Source organism: Hemitrygon akajei, chromosome 14 (assembly GCF_048418815.1).
Source record: "Hemitrygon akajei chromosome 14, sHemAka1.3, whole genome shotgun sequence".
In the NCBI taxonomy this organism is placed as follows: Eukaryota; Metazoa; Chordata; class Chondrichthyes; order Myliobatiformes; family Dasyatidae; genus Hemitrygon; species Hemitrygon akajei.
This window is the reverse complement of record NC_133137.1, coordinates 69,342,356-69,369,836: the sequence shown is the minus strand read 5'-3', so window position 1 is coordinate 69,369,836 and position 27,481 is coordinate 69,342,356. Positions and strand designations below refer to the sequence as shown.

The following is a 27,481-nucleotide window of genomic DNA, read 5'->3' as shown; positions in this document are numbered from 1 at the left end:
TCCAGTTCTGACTGAACGCTCACATATCAACGCTACCTGTTGGAATTTACCATTAACACAAGGGAGGTTGAGGCAGCCTGTTGATCGTGTACTGGATTATACGCTCAGTGCGGTATCACAGGTCTTGTGCAATATACTCTTCAGAGATGCTCAAAGGCAACTGTAAATTTAAACAGAATAAGGATCGTTTTTGTTAGGCGCGGGAATGGCATGAGCGCTAGAGGTCCCCTCTTCGCTGACGGCCCCGGAGTTGGGTGTAGGGAGAAAGTTTGAGCGTCTTTCTGCTGCCGGGAGAGGGTCGAGCGCTCCGGGCGAAACTGGCAACAAAATGTTGAGTGAGCTCAAGCAAAGGAGAAAGGCCGCGGGTGGCAGCAAGCAAGGCGATTCCGCCAGGGAGCAGGAAGCGAAAGAGAAGACATCGGAGGAGCCGGGGAAGAAAGCGAAGCCTGGGCCGGGCAGGGAAGACAGCCGGGCGATAGACGTGAGGAGCGCCCTGTGTCTGCTCTCGCTGTTGGCCAGCGCGGCGCTCGCAGGGTGAGTGGACGGACAGGGGCGCTCGTTAGTTGTCCCCGTTTATAGGATGTTTCCCCCCCCCCCCAACAACAACTTCGGGGGGGGGGGATGACTTGATCCAGTAGATGGGAAAACGATAAGATTTCGTTCTGCGCAAAGTCAAACATTTGAATGTTTTAATCAGACGAAGGCTCTGTGGTTTTCTGTTGATCCAAAAATATTAAAAATTCTCCGTGTGTTTCTCTGCGTGTGGACTCTGTGTCGACCACTTTGCCGAGTCACGGAATATAAATCCTGAGTTTTATTTTGGCAACTCCCCTGACAGAAGAGTTTTACTGGCGCCGAGAGCTGGCTGCCGGGAGCGAGTGGGAGCACCAGCTCTCGGAGCGGAGCGGTTTCACTTGGCTCGTTATACGAGGGAACAATGCGTGCATTGTGAGCCGTGGAGCTCCCTAAACTCCGCTGCTGTCAGTGTGTCTCTATTCGCTCGGCGTAGTTTTATTTTTAATAAGACTCGGGGAATATGGTTTACGAGTGTCTCGGGAGCAAGAGAAAATGGGCAGATGCTGAAAATCAAAGTGCTGGAGGAACTCGGGCAGCATCTATGGAAAAGAGTTAAACCGTGGACGTTTCGGGCTGAGACCCTTCATCGGGACGAGAAAAATGAGGTCGGAATGAGAAAATTGGGCGGGGGGGGGAGAGGAAGAAGTAGTAGGAGGTGGTAGGGAGGGTGGGGTGAAGTCAGGAGCTGGGAAGTTGATTGGCGAAAGAGATACAGGGCTGGAGAAGGGGGAATCTGATAGGAGAGGGTAGAAGACCATGGAAGAAAGGGAAGTGGAGGAGCACCAGAGGGAGGTGTTGGGCAGGTAAGCAGATAAGGTGAGAGACGGAAATGGGAATGGTGCAGGAGAAGGGGGACAGTTACCTGAAGGTCAAGGAATTGATGTTCATGCCATCAGGTTGGAGGCTACCCAGATGGAATACAAGGTGTTGTTCCTCGAACCTGAGTGTGGCTTCATCGCAGCAGTCCATGGCCTCCTCTACCGCTGCATTGAGTCCACTCTCAGGTTGGAGAGGCAACACGTTATATTCCATCTGGGTATGCTCCAGCCTGATGGCATGAACATCGATTTCTCAAACTTACGGTAATTGCCCCCCCCCCCCATTCCTCTTCACCACTTTCCTCTCTCACCTTATTTCCTTACCTGCCCATCACCTCCATCTGGTGTTCCTCCTTCCCTTTCTTCCTCGATCTCCTGTCAGATTCCCCCTTCTCCTGCCCCTTATCTCTGTCACCAATCAACTTACCAGCATTTTACCTCTCCCAGTTCCAATTTCACCTATCAACTACCACCTTGTATTTCTTCCTCCCCTCCCTCCAAGTTCTTACTCTGACTTCTCATCTTTCTTTTCCAGCCCTGACAAAGGGTCTCAGTCCGAAATGATGACTGTTTACTCTTTTCCATAGATGCTGCCTGGCCTGCTGAGTTCCTCCAGCATTTTGTGTGTGTTGATTAGATCTTCAGCGTCTGCAGATTTTCTCATGTATGTGATTTGCCACTTGCTGTTACATTATCAACCCATCAGCAAAAATGGAACTTTGATGTCTGATGCCTGATTCCAGTGACCTTTTAATGTGATTGGCTAGATTGTTAATTGAAAATAAACAAAGTTGAATTAAATCTGAATTGCTGATAAAATCTTTTGACAGGTTTTTCCTTTGTCTAAAGTGTACTTGTATTGAAGTTCGTTTGTAACCTACATATTGTTGCGACAATCTTCTGTGGCAGCAGAGAGTACAGTGGATGTCTCACAGAATGTCAGAGGAGTCCTTCCCACCCTGTCTCCTGTAAAAATGCTATTCTTTTTTCTCATTCGCTTTGTCTCTGCTCCACCTGTTCCCAGGATGGGGCTTTTTTTTCCCCAGGCAACATTGCTGGAAGGAAATGGACTAATGAAATTGCAGTTTGGGACCCTACCTTGACTGTTTATTCCACACCATAGATGCAGCGTGACCTGCTGAATTCTTCTGGCATTTTGTGTGTGTTCTTCTAAATTTCTGCACCTGCCGAATCTCTTGTGTCACATTTTCTGAGACCAAGGTTCAATTCTGACCTGGTACTGGCTGTGTGCAGTTTGCATTTTCTCCCTCTGATTGCATGCATTTCCTCTCTTGTCCCAAAGAGATGCAAGTTGGTGGGTTAATTGGCCATTGGAGAATCCTTGGGAGCTAATGGGAATTTGGGAAAAATTTGATGTGAGTGCAGATGCTATAGTATGGAGCAGCAGACAATCTCCTGGAAGAGTTCAGTGGGCTAGAAAGATATTCGCTATGCAGTAGTTTAGGTTGATAGCCCTTCATCAGGAGTTTATTGCCGATGTTGCTTGTTGAGTAGTATAGAAGACACAGTCTTTGTGCTGTGTAACTATGATCCATGAGATGCTTTCCATCACAAGCTCAAATATAACAGTTCCAGTTCAACAAGAGCAATGGCAAGTTATTTTTCTGCCATTGTGTCAGATCTTAATCCCATGTGCCTGCTGTAACATGGTCATCCCTTGTCTGAACTTCTCTGATCAAATGTAGAGGCTTGGCCCTGTTGATCTGAAGCACCCTGGACTTTAGCGATGCTCAAGCAGCAACAAGATCTTAGGTAGTGAACCACAGAAGCCCTATTCAAAGAAGAAGATCCCTGAACACTATGCTTTACCTGCGTCCTTTCTGGTTGTCTGAACTCTCAGGATTTCTGAATCATTCTGACAAATGGAAACATTAACATTTTTAAAAGTGAAAATTAGCTGATAACACATAAAATTAACTTTAAGAAAAACTGAAATAATTTAAAGTAAGTAATTTAATTTTCCCTTGCCCCTCAATCCTTGTGACCCTACAATCCCAATGACTGAGATCATTGGGATCATGAACCCTGGCACATGATTTCCCACTCTCCGTCTCTCCCACTCACCCCCCCCCCCCCCCCCCATCCACATGTAACCCAGGTTAATTAAACCCAAAGATGTAAAGTTAGAAAGTTCCACTTGCGGAGGGATGAAAACGAGGTTTACTGATTTTTTAAAAAAGAGAACTTGAAAAAAATGCGCTGTGGGAGAGGAGGCGTGGCTGACACAGTCACAGACAAGAAGAGAAACACAGCAACGATTAGAGCTGAAGACATGAACCGTTAAGAGTGGAATTAGTAGTGAGTATCTTTACCCTAACAAAATTCTCAGGGGGAAACCCGTGGAGGAGAGGCAATAGCGATAAAAGATTTGTTGAAGCTATGGCAATAACACGCAGCAACTTTAACCAGACAATATCGGCAGAGACAAGTGTCCGAGATCCTTATCATATAGTCGGGAATTAATTCTGTAAAGTCATACCAAGTTTTTGTACAAGGTTGTGAACTGACTTGCTGTGGATGATAAACTATTTCATTCCAATGAACTAAGAAAGAAGATGGTGAGCTACCCAAGATTCAATGAACCAGCACGGGAACAAAATGTGTAATGATGCAAAGGATATAATTCGGTTGGATGTATAAGTTATTTTCATTCAAAGAATACTCATCTGATTTTCTGACTGATTATTTTTGTAAAGACTTTGATAAGTTACTGATGAGATTTACTTTGTTAAAAGTTGTGATGTTGGAGAATTGTCGTGAAGGGAGTTAAACTGTGTATATATAATTTTTGAATTTGAATTTAAACTTGTAGATTTACTGCCTGGAACTGAAACTGCAGTTACTATAATACTTGAGAATAGGAATTATATTTGGTTTTCTAACTAACGAAAGGTAAGTAAAAAAGGGAAAGGTTAGTCTGTAAGCCTTTAAATAGGGAATAACACTAGATCGAACTAGTTAGAGAAATTGGGGTAACAAAGGTTATTCTAAGGAATCTCACTGATTCTATTTAAAAAGGAATCTGTTTTGGAACCTAAACAAAATGTTGGAATATTGAATTGTTCTTGCTCATGTACATATTTTTTTCTTATAAACAAACCATATCTCTAGAAGTGTGAGGTTTCTATTCACTGCCTCCTTTCAATACGTAGAATCTTCTGATGGCCTACTGGCACCTAGTATAATTTGATTTTCTCAAAGAGTGCGGCGACTAGTCACACAATAAGACTGGTGCTACACAGGTGTTACACGCAGCTCCCCTTTCAGTGGATTGAGCTACAGGATTAAACACTAATAAAGTTCAAAGTACATTTATCTAAGTGCGTATAGGTCATCATATACAAACCTGAGATTCAATTTCCTGAGGATGTACTCAGCAAATCTATAGAATAGTGACTTTAACACAATCAATGAAAGATGAACTAGAGTGCAGAAGACAGCAACTGTGCAAATGCAAATATAAATAAATAGTAATAAATAACAAGAACATGAAATAGCAAGATAAAAAGTCCTTAAAGTGAGATAATTGGTTGCGGGAACATCTCTAAAGTAAGATGTAGTAATTGCCTTTGTTCAAGAGCCTGATGGTCAAATTCTTATGGGAATTTATTATTTATTTGAAGCAATGAAGTGTATTCGAATGTTAGGTTCCAGAAACTTTCTGTAGTTTAGAATTTCCACACTTGATTACACATTACAGAAGTCCTAATCTTGCTGGCATTTAACTGGATAAATTATCAGAAAATTTGGCATTGTTTTAGGATTAGAGTTAGCATTTTATTTCTACATTCATCTCACATGAGGGAGTAAAAATCTTTACGTTGCATCTCCATCGCTATGTACAAGCAATAAGGAAGGGAAACGTGGGAGGATATTGCCCAAACACTAAGATTATATACATAATTATCTTGTATACTCATATGTACTGTTAGATGTGCAAAATCAATGCAGGTGCTTTTCCATTTAAAGAGCAGCTATTCAACAGCTGCAAAGAAATATAAAACTTGGTGGCTACATGTTTCTGTTTCTTTCAAAGTGGTACTTATGAGAAACTTTTAGTTGAAACTTAGAACTTTTGAAGATCTGATCTCATATGTGCTTACGCTATTATTATCTAGTATGGTTCCCAACCTGGCATAAAAGAAGTTGGGAACCCCTGATCTAGAAGTTACAGATGCAGGATCATAAATGCCAGATTTCTTTTTTGCAGGGTTATGTTTCAGCAGTCAGCTAACTTTGCTGATTTGGAGCAGAAGTACCAGCAACTCTATACGAAACTTCAAGTTGCCCAGGCCTTGGAAGATGAAGTTAGCAAAGTTTCAAAAAAGGTAAATATAATGAAGGTACCTTGCAATAAAAAAAAACATGTAAAATATACGGTTCTGTAAAAATCATGATAAAATTGTTCATATTTCGGATAAAATACAGTAACCAATTTTGGTACACAATTTCAATGGACAGAATTCTGGGAACCAACAAATCATCATATCAGGTCCTGATGAAATTTGCAATTGAATTCAATAAAGATAACTTTGTGAGCTAAAATCAGAAACTTAACATTATAGTTGATAATTTGGTTTCATTAGGAGATGATAATCTGACATCAATTCAGCAGTCCACACTTAATAATTATTGCTGTCTGTTTGTTTATTAAAATATTGACAAAATCGTCCATTGTTGTTTAGGGCCATTTGGGATTGGCCAGTGAATGTGGTCATGCCAGATTTCCCTCATTCACAGAAGAAATCAAGAAAATAGTTTAATAATCCAAAACTGAAACCTACAAATTAAGCACTTAGGTGTTACTAAAAGCTATGGACACAGCTTTTATTTAGATCTCTTGTCCCAGTTCAAAGTAAATATATTAACAAGGTACATATATGTCACCAAATACAATCCTGATATTCATTTTCTTGCGGGCATACTCAGTAAATCCAATAACCATAATTGAATCATTAAAAGACTGCACCCAATAGGGTGGGCAACCAGTGTGCAAAAGATAAACTACAAATAGAAAAGAAAAAAAGAAGTAGAAATAAATAGATAGATAAATAAATAAGAAATAACTATCAAAAACATTAGATGAAGAGTCCTTGAAAGTGAGTCCATCAGTTGTGGAAACAGTTCAATGATGGGGCAAGTGAAGTTTAGTAATATTCTCAAGGAATGAGATAATATTTTGTATATTGCACATTTAAAAATTATAAACAATAGTTTTATCAATTTTTTAAAAAAAAATGTTTTGTCACTTTGTTTTCATGAGCATCTATTTTCTTATGATTATTTTATATTGGAATATTTTAAGCATAAGCTTGCATGTCTACATACCAGAAATATTTTAAAGCACTCAACCTATGAGATTTGATTTGAGTTTCCATGCGTAACAGATTTGTCAAACTTGTATCTTCCCTCAGTGTTCTAATGGCATGAAATTCAATTTGCATGCAAGTTAATTTTAAGTGGCATATTTAATGCATATTAAGGTTGATTAATCATATTTGTAAAACTATTGCATAGTTTGGGGTTACGCAGTGCACAATATATAGCTTACCCAAAGGGTGAGGAAGTTATTTTCAGTGCCAAAGCGGATGATGTTTTGATTTCTTAGAACAGGAAAAGATGAACACGCTTTGTACAAGAGCACATTCAATTTTGATAAGGCTGTATTTCAAATAAGCTGTGTACAGCATAGAGGTCTTGGTCTCATCAGCACTGATTTAACTCATGAACAACTCTAGATACGTTTCCAAAATCATCATGGATAATTTTCAAAGTAAGCAAAGGTATTGATTTAATATTAAAATAGATTGGTAAGTGGGAGGCCTTCAAAGGAGAAATTTTGAGAGTGCAGAGTTTGTATGTTCCGGTCAGTGTTAAAGGTAAAATGAAAAAGAATAAGGAACCTTGGTTCTCGAGAGATATTGGAACTCTGATAAAGAAGAAGAGAGAGATGTATAACATGTATAGGCAACAGGGAGGAAATAATGCTTGAGGAGTATAAAAAGTGTAAGAAAATACTTAAGAAATAAATCAGGAGGACTAAAAGAAGAGATGAGGTTGCCTTGGCAGTCAGGGTGAAGGATAATCCTAAGAGCTTCTACAGGTATGTTAAGAGCAAAAGGATAGTAAGGGATCAAATTGGTCCTCTTGAAGATCAGAGTGGTCGGCTAAGTATGGAACCAAAAGAAATGGGAGAGATATTAAATGGGTTTTTTGCATCTGTATTTACTAAGAAAACCGGAATGGAGTCTATGGAAACAAGGCAAACAAGTAGGGAGGTCATGGAACTTATACAGATTAAAGAGGAAGAGGTGCTTGCTGTCTTGAGGCAAATTAGAGTAGATAAATCCCCAGGACCTGACAGGGTATTCCCTCGGACCTTGAAGGAGACTAGTGCTGAAATTGCAGGGGCCCTGGCAGAAATATTTAAAATGTCAATATCCACGGGTCAGGTGCCGGAGGATTGGAGGATAGCTCATGTAGTTCCATTGTTTAAAAAAGGCTCAAAAAGTAAGCTGGGAAATTATAGGCCTGTAAGTTTGACATTGGTAGTAGGTAAATTATTGGAAGGAATACTAAGAGATAGGATCTACAAGTATTTGGATAGACAGGGACTTATTAGAAAAAGTCAGCATGGTTTTGTGCGTGGTAGGTTATGTTTAACCAGTCTATTAGAGTTTTTTGAGGAAGTTACCAGGAAAGTGGAAGAAGGGAAGGCAGTGGATGTTGTATTCATGGACTTAGTAAGGCCTTTGACAAGATCCCGCATGGGAGGTTATTTAGGAAGATTCAGTGGCTAGGTATACATGAAGAGGTAGTAAATTGGATTAGACATTGGCTCAGTGGAAGAAGCCAGAGAGTGGTAGTGGAGGATTGCTACTCTGAGTGGAGGCCTGTGACTAGTGGTGTGCCACAGGGATCAGTGCTGAGTCCATTGTTATTTGTCATCTATATCAATGATCTGGATGATAATGTGGCAAATTGGATCAGCAAATTTGCTGATGATACGAAGATTGGAGGTGTAGTGGACAGTGAGGAAGGTTTTCAAAGCTTGCAGAGGGATTTGGACCAGTTGGAGGAATGGGCTAAAAAATGGCAGCTGGAGTTTAATGCGGACAAGTGTGAGGTATTGCACTTTGAAAGGTCAGACCAAGGTGGAACATACAAGGTAAATGGTAGGACACTGAGGAGTGCAGTAGAACAAAGGGATCTGGGAGTACAGGTACATAATTCCCTAAAAGTGGCTTCACAAGTAGATAGGGTAGTAAAGAAAGCTTTTGGTACATTGGCCTTTATAAATCAAAGTATTGAGTATAAGAATTAGAATGTCATGGTGAGGTTGTATAAGACAATGGTGAGACTGAATTTGGGGTATTATGTGCAGTATTGGTCACCTAATTACAGGAAGGATATTAATAAGGTTGAAAGAGTGCAGAGAAGGTTTACAAGGATGTTGCCGGGACTTGAGAAACTGAGTTACAGAGAAAGGTTGAATAGGTTAGGACTTTATTCCCTGGAGCATAGGAGAATGAGGGGTGATTTGATAGAGGTGTATAAAATTATGCTGGGTATAGATAGAGTGAATGCAAGCAGGCTTTTTCCACTGAGGCCAGGGGAGAAAAAAACCAGAGGACATGGGTTAAGGGTGAAGGGGGAAAAGTTTAAAGGGAACATTGGGGGGGGCTTCTTCACGCAGAGAGTGGTGGGAATGTGGAATGAGCTGCCAGATGAAGTGGTGAATGCGGGCTCACTTTTGACATTTAAGAAAAACCTGGACAGGTATATGGATGAAAGGGTTTGGAGGGATATGGCCCAGGTGCAAGTCAGTGGGACTAGGCAGAAAAATGGTTCGGCACAGCCAAGAAGGGCCAAAAGGCCTGTGTCTGTGCTGTAATGTTCTATGGTTCCAGAGAACTTAAGATTAAAATTTACATTGTCAGGCACCATCTTTGTCCTTTTAACAGCAAAGTTTTGAGTTCCTTTGCAGTTTCTTAGGAACTTCTGTAATCTTTAAATGTCTGGTTTCTGCTGTCATTATCTAGGCTTTCCAACGGTCCTTCTGCAACACCATTAGTGGGAAAATTGTGTAAATTCCTAAATATGTAATTTCTGCATATTTTTTGACTCAACTATAAATAGCATGTTATGAAAACTGGCAGAGATGCTACTGATAAATTTCTCTCATTTCATTGCCCAGGAGGTCCTTATTATAATATTATCTGCAGTGAGCAGAGATTTTTGATGGGTATTTTTATTAATTTATGTTACCTTAATAATTGGCAATTTATATCAGAAGCCTCTGATGGTTCTGAAAGGTCATAAATGTGCTGAAGCAGTCAAGTCTTTTCATCAGCCGTGTTATAAACGATCTGTCCAGACTTGCTTCAGCTTTATTAACTTTGCACTTCACTTTAAAATTGTGCCACAATTGGTCAAAGGTAGCAAATCCCTTCCTTGGATGTAGGCATAATGAAAGTAATATTTTTTTCTGCTCAATCGAATACTGTACAAGTGAAAATCCTGTTTGGAATTTTGCTACCAACAAAGAATCAAAGGAAATCTTTTACTGTCTCAGTGATCTACTATCTTTTGTCAAAGATACCCTCCAGTGGAATGAAATGCTTTGAAGTTTTTGTGCACAGCTGGATTTCTGGAATAATCTCTGATAATTGCTATGACGGCTAGATATAGTATTTGGTATGTGTTACCTTTCTTCATTCATAATAAGAGTATATGTGGATTTGTTTTAATAGTTTCTATAATTTGCCAGATCTGCTGGTCCAGGCAAGTAATGGGATTTCAGCTGAAGTTACAGAAGTCAGTTGGGGGACTTTTAAAGAAGTTCCCTGCAATATAGATCTGAAGAGCTGCACTCTACCCCATGCTCCATGAAAAAAAATCTTTACTCCTGTACTTGAGCTGTTGTAATAAATTTGCCTGTAAAGTACTTTGCTTGGCCTTTGGGTCAGAATAAATATAAAGGCATAGAGTCATAGAGCACCACAGCACCGAAACAGGCCTTTTGGCCCATCTAGTCTGTGCTGCACTGTTATTCTGCCACACACGTGGACCATAGCCCCCCCATCTCTCTTTCTTCCATGTACTTATCCAAACTTCTCTTAAGTGTGGCTCATTCCATACTTGAGCCACCCTCTGAGTGAAGAAGATTCCCCGTGTGTTCCCTCAAACATTTCACCTTTCAATCTTAACCTGTTAGCTTTAGTTCCAGTTTCACCCAACGTCTGGGAAAAGCTTGCATTTACCCCATCTATACCCCACTTAATTTTTTTACACCTCTATCAAATCTCCCCTCATTCTCTTCTGCTCGCTCCAAGGAATAAAGTTCCAAGCAATTCCATCTTTCCCTATAACTCAGGTCCTCAAGTCCCGACAACATCCCTGTAAATTTTCTCTACAGTCTTTCAACTTTATTGATATCTTTCTTGGGTAGGTGACCAGAATTGCACACAATGCTCCAAATTTGGCCTCATCAACATTTTATACAACTTCAACCCAACATCCCAACTTCTGTACTCAGTGCTCTGATTTATGAAGGCCAATGTGCCGAAAGTTCTCTTTATTACCCTATCTGCCTGTGATACCACTCTATATTTCCATGTCCCTTTTGTCCTTGCGCTCTTCAGTATCCTAGCATCACTCTGCAAGGCCTACCCTGGTTTGTCCTCTCAAAGTATATTACAGTTTGCCTGCATTAAAGTCCATCTGCCATTTTTCAAGGTAATCCAGATCCCACTGCAAGTTCTGATAGCCTTCTTCAATGTCCACCACACCATTAATTTTGGTGTTATCGCACATTTGTTTATCCTGTTTACCACATTATCATCCAAATTATTAATATGGATAACACGGCACCGAGCCCTGCGGCACACCACTAGTCGTAAGACTCCATCAGAGAGGCAACTATCTACTACCAGAATCTGAGTTCTCCCACTAAGCCAATGTTAGATCCAATTTACTGCTTCATCCTCAATGCCAAGTGACTGAACCTTCTAGATCAGCCTTCTATGTGGGACTTTGTCAAAGGTCCTTTGAAAGTCTGTGCAGACAATGTTTCCTGCCTTTCCTTCATCAATTTTCTTGGTAACCTCCTTAAAAAAAGGCACAATTGGCTAGACATGATATACCATGCACAAAGCTATGTTGACTATCCCTAATCAGGCCCTATGATATGTTCCTTAAAATATCTTCCAATAATTTATCCACTACTGGTGTTAGGCTCGTTGGTCTATAATTTTCTGGCTTATTCTTGGAGCCTTTCTTGAATAACAGAACATTGTCTGGCCTCTGGTTTGCTCACACCTCGACTTGGCTCAGGATGTTTCAAATACCTTCTTTATTTATTTATTGAGATGCAGCACAGAGTAGGCCCTTTCACGCCCTTGAACTGCGCCACCCAGCAACCCCCGATTTAACCCTCACCTAATCATGGGGCAATTTACAATGACCAATTAACCTAGCAACCGGTATGTGTTTGGACCGTGGAGCATCCGCAGAAAACCCACACAGTCACGAGGAAAATATACAAATTCCTCACAGGCAGTGGTGGGAATTGAACCCGGTCACTGGTGCTATAAAGCGTTGTGCTAAGCACTACGCTACCATGCCACCCTGTGTTATCTCTGCCAGGGCCTCTGTAGTTTCTGCACTACCCTCCCTCAAGGTCCAAGGGGACCTACGCACCCTAATTCGCCTCGAGACAGCAAAGCACCTTCTCTTCTGTAATCTCGGTATGGTCATGAACTCTACCCTTATGCTTTAGTTCTGTAGACCCTGTGACCGTCTTTTGAGTAAAAACTCTATTAAGGATCTTCCACATCTCTTTCAGTTCCATGCATAGATGGCCACGTTGATCTATAAGTTGTCCAATTTGTCCCTTGCTATCCTTTCTGCTTTTAATATATCTGTAGAAGCTTTTGGGCGTCTCTTTCACCTTGTTTGCCAAAACAACCTCATGCCTTCTTATAACCTTCCTAATTTCCCTGTGAAGTGTTTAAGTGTCATAATTTAAAACATTAATCTCTGTTTGAGAGGTGGTTCAACTCTGTGGGTCACTATTCTTGCTTTGATCGTTATAGTCTGATATAATTCTTTCTCTCTTCAGGTTTTCAACTGTAGTTAAGACTTTTGCTGGATTCTTTATAATATAATCATTTTTTAAATACAGGCAGTCCCCGAGTTACGAACGTCTGACGTACGAACAACTTGTACTTACAAATGGCCTGCCATAAAGCCTATTATATTAAAAATTTGTCAGCGTCTGCCATTTTAAGTCAGATCACGTTGCCATTAACACTGTGTTGAGTGTGTAACTTTGCATTTGGCTTAAATTTTTCTTAGCAAGGTTCACCCTGATCCCCCTTTTCCAGTCAGCACTGACCCCACTTGTCCCATTTAATCTGTCTCAGTGCGGGTGGACTTTAGGACCCGGGGGAGCTTGGGACCCGCTGCCCGCGGCTGCTGCTGAATCCGCAGTGTTTCTGTTCCGTTGACAGAAAACGAACACAATTGAAAATAAAGTGGAAGTAATAAAGCGATCGGAAAGAGGTGAAACACCATCGGTCATTGGAAAAGCGTTAGGCTACAGTCAGAAAACGATCGGAACAATTTTAAAGGATAAAGGATAAAGTGAGAATAATGGAGCATGTGAAAGGCCCTACCCTGATGTAAGCTACAATTATTACTAAGCAACGCAGTGGTTTAATTATTGAAATACATACATTTCTTAAGTGTTTTATATGCATAGAAAGGTAAAATATATACTATATACTAAGACAAACATTTGACTACCTGATGCTAAATAATACTGGATGTACCTGTTCCGACCTACGTACAAATCCGACGTAAAGACGGACTCAGGAACGGAACTCATTCGTAACCCTGGGACTGCCTGTACTCTGATTTAACCTTAAACAACCAAAAAAAACTGTTCGGTTTTTACCATGGATGTCTAGTCTCTATGTACCTGTATCTCTCACTGAGAAGGCCTAAAGCTCTCCACTTCTTTCTCGACAAAAAACCCAACAGATCCACCACCACCCTCTTCCATTTGGTGAAACTAGTTCTCACCCTCAACAATTTCTCCTTCAGCTCCTCCTACTTTTTCTAAACTCAAGGGTAGCCATGGGTATCCACATGGGTCCATGCCTGCCTTTTCATTGGCTATGGGCAACAATCCATGTGCTAAGCCTTCCCTGGTAATGCTCCCCAACTCTTTCTGTGCTACGTAGACAATTCTATTGGTGCTGCTTCATGCACGCATGCTAACCTTGTCAATTTCATCAACCTTGCCTCCAACTTCCACCCTGCCCTTATATTCACTTGCTCCATTTCTGATACCTCACTCCCCTTTCTAGATCTCTCGCCCTCCATCTCTGGAGATAAACTGTCTACCAACATATTTTATTAACCTACTGATTACCCTGGCTACCTCTTCCCACCCTGTCTCCTGTAAAAATGCCATTCCCTTTTCTCAGTTACTTTGTCTCTGCTGCATCTATTCCCAGGATGAAGTTTTCCTTTCCAGAACAACAGAGATATCTTCCTTCTTCAAAGAACAGAGTTTCTCTTTCTCTACCATTCATGCAGCCCTCACCTGCATTTACTCCATTCATGCTCACCTGTCTTCCTGATGCCTTAATAGGGATAGAGCTCCTGCTGTCATCACCCACCAGCCCATCAGCCTCTGCATCCAGAGCTCTACTTCGCCTGTCATCTAACTTCTCATCTTTTTTCCGGTCCTGATGAAGAGTCTCAGCCTGAAACGTCAACTGTACTCTTTTCCATAGATGCTACCTAGCCTGCTGAGTTCCTCCAGCATTTTGTGTGCTTGCCCCTGACAATCTAGCTTGCCCTCCTTCCTCTCTCCACCATTTTATTCCGGCATCTTCCCCCTTCCTTTCCAGTCACGATGAGGGGTGTTGGCCTGACATGTCAACTGTTTATTAATTTCCATAGATGCTGATTGACCTGCTGAGTACCTCCAGTGTTTTATGTGTGTTGCTGTACAATTCTGTTTTCTTTTACAGTATTTCCATGCAACAAACATGTTACTGCTGGTTTTCTTATGCTGTAAGCCAAGATTTTCTTCATGTTCTAAAGATAATTTTCCAGTAGCCTGTATTAAGATAGATGACTATGGCACCTTTGGAATTTAATTCAAGGAAAAGGCTTTTTTCAATAACTATATCATTCTACAGATTATAGTAAACCCATATAGTTCACTCATATCATTCAGGGATGGAAATCTATTTGGTCTGCATACACGTAACTTCAGACAGATCTGAGTATGGTGTTGATTCTAAAATGGCTGAAGAAGCTTTTTTGCTTGGGGTTAGTAATGGATGGACAATAAGTGGATGGGGGTGGCACGGCAGTGTAGTACACTACACTTTACTGTGCAGATGACCAGGATTAATTCCTGCCGCTGCCTGTAAGGAGTTTGTGCGATCTCCCCATAACCACTCCGATCTCTAACCACAGTCCAAAGGTTGGTAGGTTGGTAGGTCCAAAGACGCACTGGTTGGTCATTGTAAATTGTCCCGGGATTAGGCTAGGATTAAATTGGAGGATTGCTGGGTGGCATGGCTCGAAGGCCGGAAGGGCCTACTCCTCCCTGTATCTCAGTAAACGGACAGATAAATAAATAAATAAATTGTCACCTCACCAGTGAACAAACAAATAAAATGATTTTGCAATAGTATTTATTTATGCAAAATTGTATGATCTTTTTTCTCCAAATATTAGGTCAGGAGCCTTCTGTGGACAACAGCACTCTGTTACAGCTTTCCCCTGGATTACTTCTCATTGTAGACTTACATAGATTTTGTGAGCATTGCAGTCTTTATTCTATAGATCACTGCTTCAAAAATCGTATGGTGACTTATTAAATGAATACACAACAACTTGGAGTACAATGTGTTACCTGCACATTGGTATCATGTTGATAAAATGATGTTCAAAGGGAGCTGTGTGTCTTTGTACAGAAGTCATTGAAAACTAAAATACAGACAGAGCAGATTATTTTAAAAAAGGCAAACTGATACGGTGCTAGTTGATTTGAGTAAAAGAGTAAAGAGTACAATTATCTGGGGCATTTAGTGAAACCACTCCCTAAGAATTGTGTCAAAGTTTGGACTTTTACCTTTTAACAGAAAGTTATTTTAGATCAGGGGTTCCCAACCTTTTTTATGCCATGGACCCTTACCATTCCACGAAAGGTCTGTGGACCTCAAGTTGGGAGCCCCTGTTTTAGAGATAGTGTAGTGAAGAATCAGCAGACTGTTTTCTGGGGTGACAGGTCTATCACATGAGGGAGATTCAGTAGATGAGGCTTCTGTTCTTTTGAAGGTAGAAGACTGAGAAGTGATCTCCTTCTTAGAGTATTTGTGGAGTGTGCTGCTCCTGTTAAGACGTCTAGAACATCAGGTCACAGTCTCAAATTAAGGGGTAGGTCATGTGGGACCAAAATTAAGGGAAATTTCTTCAGTTAAACATGGTAAATCTTTAAATGACCCAGTCATTGATAGCATGCAAAACAGTGATTGAAAAAATTCTGGATTTAATAGAATCAAGTGATAAAAGGACAGGAAAGGGAAATGGTCATGATCTTGTGGAAAAACAGAGGAAGTTCAAAGGACTATATGGCCTATTCCCACCACTAATGTTCATCCATTTAAAAATTCTCGGCACTAAAACTATGCTCATTCTTTTTGGTGTGTACATTTATTGATTATGTATTGCTTGAAGCTACTATGAAAAGCTCAAGAACTGTTCTCTTACCTACTTGCACATGTGACTCGCTATTAACCAGCTTTTGCCCCTCATCCAGTTATCCTAGGATCTACCTGAGGGTTGTTGCTGGAGTGAGGTAGCTTGCCTATCTTAGACATCAGAAGACTGTTGTTCACCTGAATTATGGAGATAAGACAATTCTACATTTCAAACTTCTAGTGTATTCTTAAAATTCATGAACCTCAATGAATTTCTTAACTGATATCATGCATTCCACTTTAAAAAATAATTTTCTTTTTGAAATAGTGGCATGGAGATTGACTATATGTGCACTTACTAATTATTTGAGAGTGATGTTGGCCAAACTTGTACGGATGATTAAGCAGATTTGCACTTGTTTTGTGTTGTGGATGCAGCTGGAATTATCAGAAGAAGTCCTGCAGAAAGCCCTGTCATCTAGTTCGGTCGTGACTTTCTTTGAACAGGAGATGTCAGAGTTGCGAGGCAGTATGAATAGCTTACAAAATAAAGAACAGACAATAGCAAGAAAAATGCAGAACGTCAACAAAAACTTCCAAAATATTTCAGATACTTGGAAACGAAGCTTAAATGAAATAAACAGCGAGATTGCAAACCTGAAGTCAGAGTCAAAGAACATGCACAATAACATTAAATTGGAAATTAATACTGTTGAACAAGGCATGAAGGAACTCAATGAAAAGGTGGAAGAATTAGAAGTTAGTACTTTGGGAAATACAAGAGCAATCAAAGAACAAGAGGAAGAAGATTTGGGTGGCCTGGACGAAGAAGCAAGCTGGAATACAAAGAGTATCGAGGGCCTAGCTGAACAACAGCAGAGTCTGATCTCAAAGGATATGGAGTTCATGGAAAAACTGACTGAATTTGAAACAAAGTTTAAGGAATGCGAAGAAGCACTTCCAATAATTGATAATGGGGTCCACTCTCTCCTCAAGGTGTCCAGAGACCTTCTAACCACAGAAAAGAAAATGGATGACATGACCGTTCAGATGTTTAATTTGGAAGACAATATGCTCAAAGTCATAACTGAGATACTAGATATGAAAAAACAACTGGAAGTATTGCAGTCTGACTCTACTTCTTAAAGCTCAATAATGCTGTGAAGGATTCTGTCATAGAATGTAACAAGATGTGAGAAAGAAGAATCGTTCCACAGTTAAATTTAATGTTGCACTTTGAGCAGGAAAGCAATATTCTGTCAATGCAAACTTAATCATCTTTGCTATGTGCTGTTAAATGGTCATCATTTGCTGATAACTGAAAGGACAAACCATTCCTGTTTTCCACAAGATGAACAACATTATGTTCCATGTTTGCTTAGCGTACAAATGAAGATTGCACCCGACTTCTGCAAATAATCAACAGGAGACAGTATTGATGTTCATTGTCTTTGAACCCATAATTAAAGATCATGCAGTCATTAAGGTTTTTAAATTATATTTTTGATTGAGAAGCATTACAGTCGAAGGTTATGGACATGAATGGTTGATTCTGCTTCACTTACTGCAGATGCTATCTATCAGACTTGTTTTTTACAGAAAAGTTTGTTTTTGGGAAAGAATGCAAAAGGAATGTTGTATATAATGATGGAGGGGTGGCCGCAGTGAGTCAGAGCTGCTATGATTAACATATCTTTGTGGTGCACTTTAGGCCACTTGTTTTGTTTTTTCACTTCCAGTGTTAGATGCTCTGCACAAGTAATTAACAAAAATGCTTTCACACACAATAAAAAGTGTGAGGAACGACCTGGTATTCGGACGATTTAAATGCCAGGCCAGGTGGATTGAAAAGGCAGGTTGTTGGGACCAGAGGTGAGGGTTCGACTGGGGTTCAGCTTGGTGCTTGGCAACGTTTACTCAGCTCTGCGCCGAACTGAGGCCAAGGCTGTGGCCTGCTGTGGCTGCTCGGGGCTTCCTGTCTACAGACTCACTTTTGTTCTGAATGCTGTTTGCTTACTTTTATTGCTTGTACGATTTGATTTTTCTCTCTGCACATTGGGTCTTCTTTTTTTTAATGGGTTTTTTTGAGCTTCTTTGTTTTGTGGCTGCCTGTAAGGAGACCAATCTCAAGGTTATATAATGTATACATATTTTGATAATAAATGTGCTTTGAACTTTGAATAGATTCTGTATCAGTGATCATCTATCAGTGATAATGTTCTTGCATTTGAATATTATATGCCTTTTTTAACTCATAACTCACTCGAAGTTGCAGCCTTTCACACAACACAGGAGGATGAGCGACATCAGTGGTGGGAAAGGAATTTTCAGCGTTTCGGTTCGAGGTCCTGCAGCAGGACTGAGGGTGGAGCAGGAAGATAGTGTAAAGAGCAAAGTGAAAGGTGTGAGTCGGGCTATTAGGTGAAAGTTAGATCAAGAAGGGGTGTAAGGATGACAGGCAGATAAAGGCAAATGGGAGAGGGAAGGGGTGAAGTTGGGGGACACAGGAAGGTGGGTGACAGGTGGACGCAGATAAGGGGAAATACGGTGGGAGGCAGATAGAGCTAGGTGGAGTACTAAGGTAGAGAAAGTTTGGATAGTGATGAGTGTAATCAAAAGGAGTACATGTGCAAGAATCTGATCAATAAACTTTAATTTTTCATCTCATTCTTTTACACTCCTTTATCTAAGAGACTCTAATTCAGGCACTTGGATGAAAGAAAAATGGAAGGCTGTGTGGGAGGAAAGTTTTGGCCAGGAGTATGCTACCTTTTTTTTATGCCATAGGCCCCTACCATTAACCAAGGTGTCAGCAGTCCCCAAGTTGGGAATCCCTGGGTCAGATTAATCTTGGAATAAGTTAATATATTGACACATCATGATGGGCTGAAGGGCCTGTACTCTGTTCCAAGTTTTTTCTGACTTAACCAGCCTCCTATCCTCTTCCAACCATGTGCTTTTCAGCATTCTGGGGCTTAATATCAATTACAATAATTGCACATAATTGGGATTTCAGACATTTTACTTTTAGAGATATGGTAATTGCTGCATTTACGTATCCCTGGAAACTTGAGACAACACTCTTACCTTCCACTCTCATTTGTTTTATCATTCAGCCCTTTATGCTATGTCAGACTTACCCCTTTAGGTCTCCACTCGCTCCCCATTTTTTCTGCCATCTGAAGATTGCCTTCTGTCAGATAAAAGATCACTGATTTGAACGGTTAATGCTTTTCTTGCCTTGGAGATTCTATTTTAATTGCTGATTCGTTTCCAGCATTTTCTGGATTTATTTAAGATTTCCAACATCAGCAGTATCTTGTTTTTGTATATCTCGACCTGCAACCATGATTTTTGTGAAATTGAGAAACAGAGATCTGCCACGGATGAAGCTGGATTTGATAGATTCTTCACCTATATTCGATTGGAACATTTCCAGTATTGATAAAATAGAATAAAAATCTCAAATTTCTTAAATCCCTCATAGATTCTCTTTCAAATGGAAGGTGCTAAACAGGTTTTATCATAATAATGATATTTTGGGTAATATTTACTCTGTAACCGATTAAGAAAGAAAATTGTAGTCCTTGGATATTTGAAAAAATGTGCTTTTAAACACAATGGGTTTAGTCATTGACCTGAGCTGGTGAATCTTCTACACTCTGCCCCTTTGTAACGTGCTGAGTGTTCCTGATATTTCTTTTATATTAAAAAGAATTTAACTCTGGAGTAAGTGACTATGATTTTTCACTGAAAAAACTATTAAATTTCTTTCTGTCTTCATAAAAGATCATGGATCGATGATTCTGCATGCCTCACACTGAACTAATTTTGAATTAGAAATGAGTACGGTAATCTTTTTTATTGCTCTTTTAAATTAAGGAAACAATTTAGTAATCTTAATGTCAGATTTCATAAACATTGGTAATGAACCAAAATATGGCAGGTATATTACTTGCAATTGATCACTTTGTTGCACTCTAGTTTTGTCATTTCTGTCCAACCTTTCTTAAAAAATGTATTAATTTACTTCTCATTATCAATATTATAATAAAAAAATAATTAATTTGACATGACAAGCAATGTTTTTTTTTAATGGCATAAATTAGTAAGAATTCCTGGAGAAGACACATAGAAAACTTTCTTTATTGTCTGGGTACATTACAGAGTCAGTATAGAGTTGTCTGTTGTGTTTCTGCGCCCCCCCCCCCCCACTCCCTCTCCCCATTGCTATTTATACTGGCGTTACAATAATATGGTGACATTCTTCGTGCCAGTGTGAGGGATCTTCTAACTAATCACTAAGTAAAGTTGTTGTCACGAGCTAATTCCACCTAGTAAAGTTTTAAAAAGAGTTGAACTGGAATAATGTTTTTTGAGGCCCTCCACTGGTCATGGTCAACCACGGATGTTGCATCCTAGCTGTCTACAGTACACGATATGCAAACCCATGCAGTACAATATGGAGAGCAAGCTGTTGCCCATGTCACAGGCTCCCCCTCTCCACGCAACTGGTGAATCCAAAGGAACAACAGAGACCGATGCACTGTGGCACCAGCAGCATTGCAGAAGTTGTCAGGCAGCATTGAACTCAATGTTGGACTTCCTTAGGGACTGCTGCCCCAGATTTTTCCTGTGGGTTTATTCCCAAAACCTTCCCCATCAGTGGGCAAGGCAATGAAGGTTTCAGATCAGAGTTTTCCTTCTCCTAGATGAGCAGCCAACCACAGCTGCAGATTCCCATCCGCCTGAGTAGATTAATATCATTTTGAAACGTAGGCAGCATGAACAATAGTTGAGCAGATTTCATAGTAATAATTTGTGATAGTACAAATTGCTTTGTTTATTTAGTAATGAAACTTGCATCCAAATCAGTATAGATTTTTAAAAGATCTACAGAGGCTGAAATTCTAGAGCAACACCCACATACTGCTGGTGGAGATAGACAGGTCAGCCAGCATCCATGGAAATGAATAAGCGGTCAACATCTTGGCCTGAGACCCTTCATAAGTGCTGGGAAGGAAGGGGGAAAGATGCCAGAATAAGAAGGTGGGGTAGGGGAAGGAGACAAGTGAAAAGTGAAGCCAGGTGGGTGGGGAAGGGGGGGGGGTGAAATAAGAATCTGGGAATAATACTTGGAAATAGTAAAGGGCTGGAGAAGAAAGAATCTGACAGGAGAGTAGATCATGGGAGAAAGAGAAGGAGAAGGGGTACTGGGGGGAGGTGATGGCAGGTGAGGAGAAAATGTAAGATGCCAGAGGGGGGAATTGAAGAAGAGGAAAAGGGGGAGAGTGAAAAAAATTACATAGTTGGAGAAATCAATACTTATTCCCATCAGGTTGGAGGCTACCTAGACAGATTATGAAGTGTTGCCCCTTCACCCTAAGAATGGCCTTGTAGTGGCAGAAGGGCAGGCCATGGACTGACATGGATAGGAATTAAAATGGTTGGCCTCCAGGAAATTCCGTTTTTTGTGGATGGAGATGAGGTGCTTGACAAAGCTGTCCCCCAATCTACGTCGGGTCTCACCAATGTAGAGGAAGCCACATCGGGAGGACTGCATACAGTGACTGACCCCAACAGGTTCTGAGGTGAAGTGTTGCCTCACTTTGGGGCCTTGAGTGGAAGTGAGGGAGCAGGTGAATGGACAGGTATTGCACTTCTGCCGCTTGAAGGGTTAGGCGCCAGGAGGGAGAATAGCAGGGAGGGATGAGTGGGACAAGGGAATCACAGAGGGAGTGATCTGCTGTGGAAAATGTAGAGTGCTAAAATTCTGATGAAGGGTACTCAACCTGAAAAGTTAAACCTGTTTCTCTTTCTACAGATGTAGCCTCACCTGCAGAGTACTTCCAGTTTTTACATGTCCACTATAAATGTCTAAATATAGATTTATCCAGGTTGTTCTCTAGAGGAATATTTATTGCCTTATTAGTTATGGCTGATGCCGCTATAATTATTTATTCAAACTGGACAATTTAGTCTATAAATGATATTGTCTGTTTTAGAGAGGTTCGTCCATAATGCCATGCTTTTAAACACCCTTTAATGGCATGGCTTTGCTACTGCACTGTATGACCCATGAAAAGCTTCGTCTGTAACTATTATAAACTTGATATTAAAAAATCTTGCCTGTAGAGTCTCTTAACACAAGACACAGTAGAATAGCAAATTCTCTTAAATTTTTAGTTTCTAAGAAATTGGTAAATTTATTATTGTAAGATCACAGTTGCTAGTGTGCTAAATGAAATCCAGTATTAAATATAATTGTTAATGTTTGCAATCTAGAATTAATATTCAGTTTTAATTGTTGCATTTGGTCACCTTCACAAGTAAATACAGGGTTATAGATACAATCAGCATAGCAGTTCATTGATCTGGAACTGAACCAAAACATAGCCTCCTCCTTCCAGAATGCAGGAGAGGTGGAAAATACACTTTAGCATTATACACTGGATTTCAGTGCTTGTAAATTAAAAATAAAAGTGCAGATCCTGACTACTAAACTTCCACTGTACCTTGATAACAAGATTATTATTAGTTCATTACTGGACTTGCTCTGTATAATGCACAAGCTTAGCACAATCCTACAGAATTATTACCACAGTTGTAAGCAGTTCCTAGTTAACCTACAAACTGCCATTTCAACAATCAACTACATTACAATCCCCCATGTATATATTGAGAGGGAAAATATTATAGAAAACGTGATAGTTTAAATAAAAACTGCAGCGATGTTTGAGTTAGTGGATATTTCTAGATTACTTCAATTATCTGCATTAATGTGTTTATGCACAACACAAATATTGTGTATTTAATATTTCAGTAATATTTGAGTAATCTTGTTTATAAATATATTATTTGATTAAGCGTTCTTGTTGGTTTAAATAATTAATTATGGGATGTATACAGTATAAAAATATATGAATTGCATTCATCATCATACTACCGCGTGATACATTCACAAACGACTTGCTTAAAGTAAATTTGAACTTACACCTGCATTTTGGACTCCTGTGTTTTTGTTTGAATTAGTTTGATGTTTTGAAGTTAGAAAACATAACAGGTATAACAATGAAAATCTATCCTCCATTAAGATGCATTGACTAAATTTAAACAGAAGATAGATTTGACTTGATGCCTGTTTTCCATTCAGTCACACTTTAACTAAATAGCAACTGAAATAGACACCAGTGAGTGATAAATAAAATGTCAGTGTTTCTATATTTATGTTATCACCAGGTATATTCTTTGGAGCTCCAAGAGTAACATAAAGTTAATTTTCATTTGTAAATCTTATAAACTAACTTGGGGTTAAGTGCTGATGGTGAGTTGTCTAAGCAGCTGCGTAGTTCTCACCTAAGTATGGTCAGAAAATTGTGTTCTGTGCATTTGTAAGCATTCTGAGAAAAAATAGATTAATTCAATAGAGAAAACATCTGCAAATAGATTTTTAAAAAGAACATGTGAGACTGCAGACTAGAATCAAGAGTAAAAACAAGCATCCTGCATCGCGGAGATAGAGAGGAGAGAGGAAGTGGCGAGGCAGGGGCCTGCAGACAATAGCTGGAAGCAGGTGAGGAGGGAGGTGATGGACAGCTGGAGCCAGGTGGGGGAGGGGAGGGGAGGGATGGAATCAGGAGACAGCCACTGGTGCGTGAAAAGTAGAGGAATTAAATGATACTGAAGGAAGTACAATGGAAATCTAATCTCTATTGTATGCGGCATTCAGTTTCCCCCAGCAAGATGCCACAGACCTTAATGTGATAATGGCCAACTTTAATTGAGGGATTATTGTTGACAAGAGCTCACAGAAAAAACCTCCTTGGACTAATGCCATGAGATGTTTCTTTCATTGGAGTAGGCAGGGGTTTGGTTTCATGATTCATCCCAAGAGTATTATCTCAGACTCTCTTCATACAGTGGGGAGCCATCTCCACTGCACATCCATCTGATACTGAATGGTATGACATGAAATGGAATCAAAAGTCAAAGGTTTTTCAATTTTATTGGGTTTCTAGTTTGCCCTGGTGAGGAAAATGGTCAGGAATCCAAACTGGTGCTCATGAGCTCTATTTTATTCCTTGATTTGGGGTTTGGATGTTGTGCTTGGACATATGGAGTTCTTCAATTTAATAGCCAAGTGTAATATGTCATATCCTCCAGAAGGGAGTGACAGTAATGTTAATGTTGTAAATTGATGTAAGTTTACTTTTTGCAGCCGATTAATAGATCATTTCCGTTCCTTAAAATGACTAAAGATTAGCATCTACTGAAGCAGCTTTCTGATAGTCCCTTATATTCATGACAACTATTTTTATGACATTATTATAGGCAAAATAATACCTTAAAGCACAGGATGAGGTTTTTCAGCCAATTGAGGTCACACTGGCTTTAGGTTGTTTGGAGAATTTAGGAGTCCCTTCAACAGCTCTTTCCTCTGTAACACTGCAGATACTTTCCCTTTACATGTTGACTTTCTTTTCACAATTCGAATTTTCTTTCACCATAAATTCAGAATTACAACATGAATATTTGGGGGGTTTTTTCTCCTACCTCTCGTGCTGGGGATTCTTGGCCCATTTTGTCATTTAGTGACTAGACGATAGTTCCATAAATGACGAAGATGATTCAGATTGAAAGCAGAATGTTCTCATTTTTTAGAGTTTACTCCTACTCAAAGTTCAAATTTATTTTTAATTTTATTTATTCAGTGAGATTTACAGGAAGATGTTTCCAGCTTGACATTGCTGCCTGCCTCACCTCCAGCAGTGCCCTTAAGTCAACTGCAGGAGACCACCACTCATTGATGTTTCACTCCCCTAGCCCAGGTACATCAACTAAAAATCCTAGCCTGCCTGACTAATAACTTGCAATTTCACATTGAAATCATGGAGATGGAAACTGATAGTTTACTGAAAATGCTGGTACTGTGTAACAAAAAGTACGATTAAAAGCTATGTTGATATTCCCAATTACCAGTGGAACACTGTAGGAGTGTTTTCAATTTTTCCATTTCTAAATAGTGATAGAATTGTTTATACAATTGTATGTTATACAATTATTTAAATGAAAAATCAATGTGATTTGTTCTGAGTTATAATTCTTTACAAAGGGCAAAGAATAACAAAACATGATTCAACATAATTTGTTTATTTTTTTGCTAACAGTATCCTATTTATATGTTGAATATGTGGCAGCTTCTATCATTTAGCCCTATTGTCTTTGAGCTGGGTGTGTGGTATCTCTTTCCAAATCGCCACACTTTGCAGTTTCAGCTCAACCACATCCCAAAATTTTTCAGAATTTGCTGTCTGTATTGGTAATTCTTTCTCTCGCTTTCTTACTTTCTGCCTTCAAAGTCAATGGTGGCAGTAGTTATGCTACATTCTTATTTTTCTCTCTCTCTCTCTCTCCCCCCCCCCCCTCACAGTCTCACTCACTCTCTCTCACATAGACCCTCTCCCCAACTGTTGTCCTCTACTAACTACCAACAGGTTGCAGAGACAATACAGTTGACTTGGAGTGGCAAGGAATCTGAAGTGTTCAAATAAATCATTAGTGACCCCAGTTTTAACTAAAACAAGAGCATGTATCCATTTGAATGGGAAACTTCCTCCATGTGAAGTTTGTTGACATTCTGTAACCTAGGAATATTATGACCTAAAACAAGCTTTCATTGTGACTTAAAACTGCCTAAAAAATAGATGAGAATGGAAAATGGCTTGTTTAGAATTTTGTGATTTTTTTCCCACTGCATTTATATTTTACATACATTTGAACAAATGTATGCTTTAAAATCCTGTTCAGAAATATGCTTGAATTGGTCTTTCCAGAATTAATATCACTCAACCCACAAAGGTAACTACAGATTGTAATATATGTTGTTAACTAATTATTTGCTAGCTAGAGACCATTTATATAAGTAGAATCTATGAATCAGCCAGCCCTTTCTCCTTAGACCTGAGTGTGTAATCTAGTACTGTACGGGTGCTGCAATTATGTCCTTGAGGTCAGATGCCATCCACCAGGTGAAGTTAAAGACTGATTATCTGAGAACAAGCAAGGTGTCCTGAATACGGTCATGCATTAATCCAGCAATAAACTAATTAATTTTTTATCTTATTTTATTATTGTATATGGGAACTATGTGGCAAGAATGATTGTTGGTGTTGTGAAAATAATAATTAGTACCATGTATTTGAATGCAAGAATGTTTCTGAGAGACATGATGGTGTATATTCTTAGTGTTTACATAAAAGAAAAATACTTTAAGTTAGTGATTTTTAGATTTAATTTTTGCCACTGAAATGGCTTGCTTCTCTATCTGTAGTGTGAAAGTGCACAGGAAGTTATGGACAAACTGAAAGACCATTCCCTGCTAAAACAAGTGGAAAATCTGCAGACGGAGATGACAAAAATGAAGATTTGGTCAGCCACCATCACTGAGAAGAGAAATGAGTTGGATGAGAAATTAGTTTCTCTTTCTGATACCATAGAAAGGATAGAAAAGAGTACAATTCAGATATCAAATGATGTCACCACAAAACTCTCAGGTGTCAGAACTGATATTCGGCGAATATCTGGTCTGGATTCAGATATCAGTTCACTGAGAGATTCTTTGCAAGAATTGGAAAGCAAAGTGACAAGTATAGAGAAGACAGCCATCCACAACATTGGGGACTTAATTGCATCCAGTGTTGAAAGAGTCACACAACTGAAGAATTTGGTCTCTGGAAATACGGACAAAATTGGGTTTCTGCAGAAGAAGTTGACTGAATTAAAAGCCGAAGATGATAAACTGTCCGACAAACTTTTTAGTTTGGAAAATAGTCGAGCCAAACTTCTTAAAGCAATTATGTTTGCCAATGATCTGAAACCTAAAGTTTTCAATTTAAAAAAGGATTTCTCTCTCCTAGAACCACAAATGAATGATCTCATTGGAAGAATTGGTCAAATTTCTTCTGATTTACAGGAAAGAAATGAGGAAATTGCCAACTTGAGAAAAGAAATAGCTAACTGCACTGCAAATTCAGATGAAAATCAGGGGGCAAAAGATCGACAAAGTCAGTTTACTGCTATGGGTCAATGATTGTATTTTTTATAGCAGGAGGCTAAGTTACAGAATTACTTGAATTTGTAGTTTGCATTGTTGACAAAGCTTTTGTTTTTCTTTTATTACTGAAAATATGCTGATATCTGGCAGATTTGGTTCATTTTCTACCATGTTAATGTATAATGATAAAAATCTCAGCGAAAACAATAAGTATGCAACATTGTTACAGACATTGATATTCGTATGGATACATTTCTGAATAAAATATGTTTCTTTAAAATGTA

At 39.5% G+C, this 27,481-nt stretch overlaps 1 protein-coding gene across 2 annotated transcripts; it reads left to right on the top strand.

Moving 5' to 3' along the window:
• Positions 1-67: 67 nt before the first annotated feature.
• LOC140738669 (inhibitor of nuclear factor kappa-B kinase-interacting protein-like) lies at positions 68-27,481 on the top strand. 2 transcript variants are annotated; one of them, XM_073066319.1, is made up of 3 exons: positions 68-534; positions 5,626-5,743; positions 16,583-19,881. In XM_073066319.1, the coding sequence occupies exons 1-3, from the start codon at positions 329-331 to the stop codon at positions 17,288-17,290; spliced, it is 1,032 nt and encodes a 343-aa protein (XP_072922420.1). In that variant the 5' UTR covers positions 68-328; the 3' UTR covers positions 17,291-19,881. The 2 variants fall into 2 exon arrangements, with proteins under 2 accessions (XP_072922420.1, XP_072922418.1); XM_073066317.1 differs by lacking the exon at positions 16,583-19,881 and adding an exon at positions 26,475-27,481 and having other exon boundaries at positions 69-534.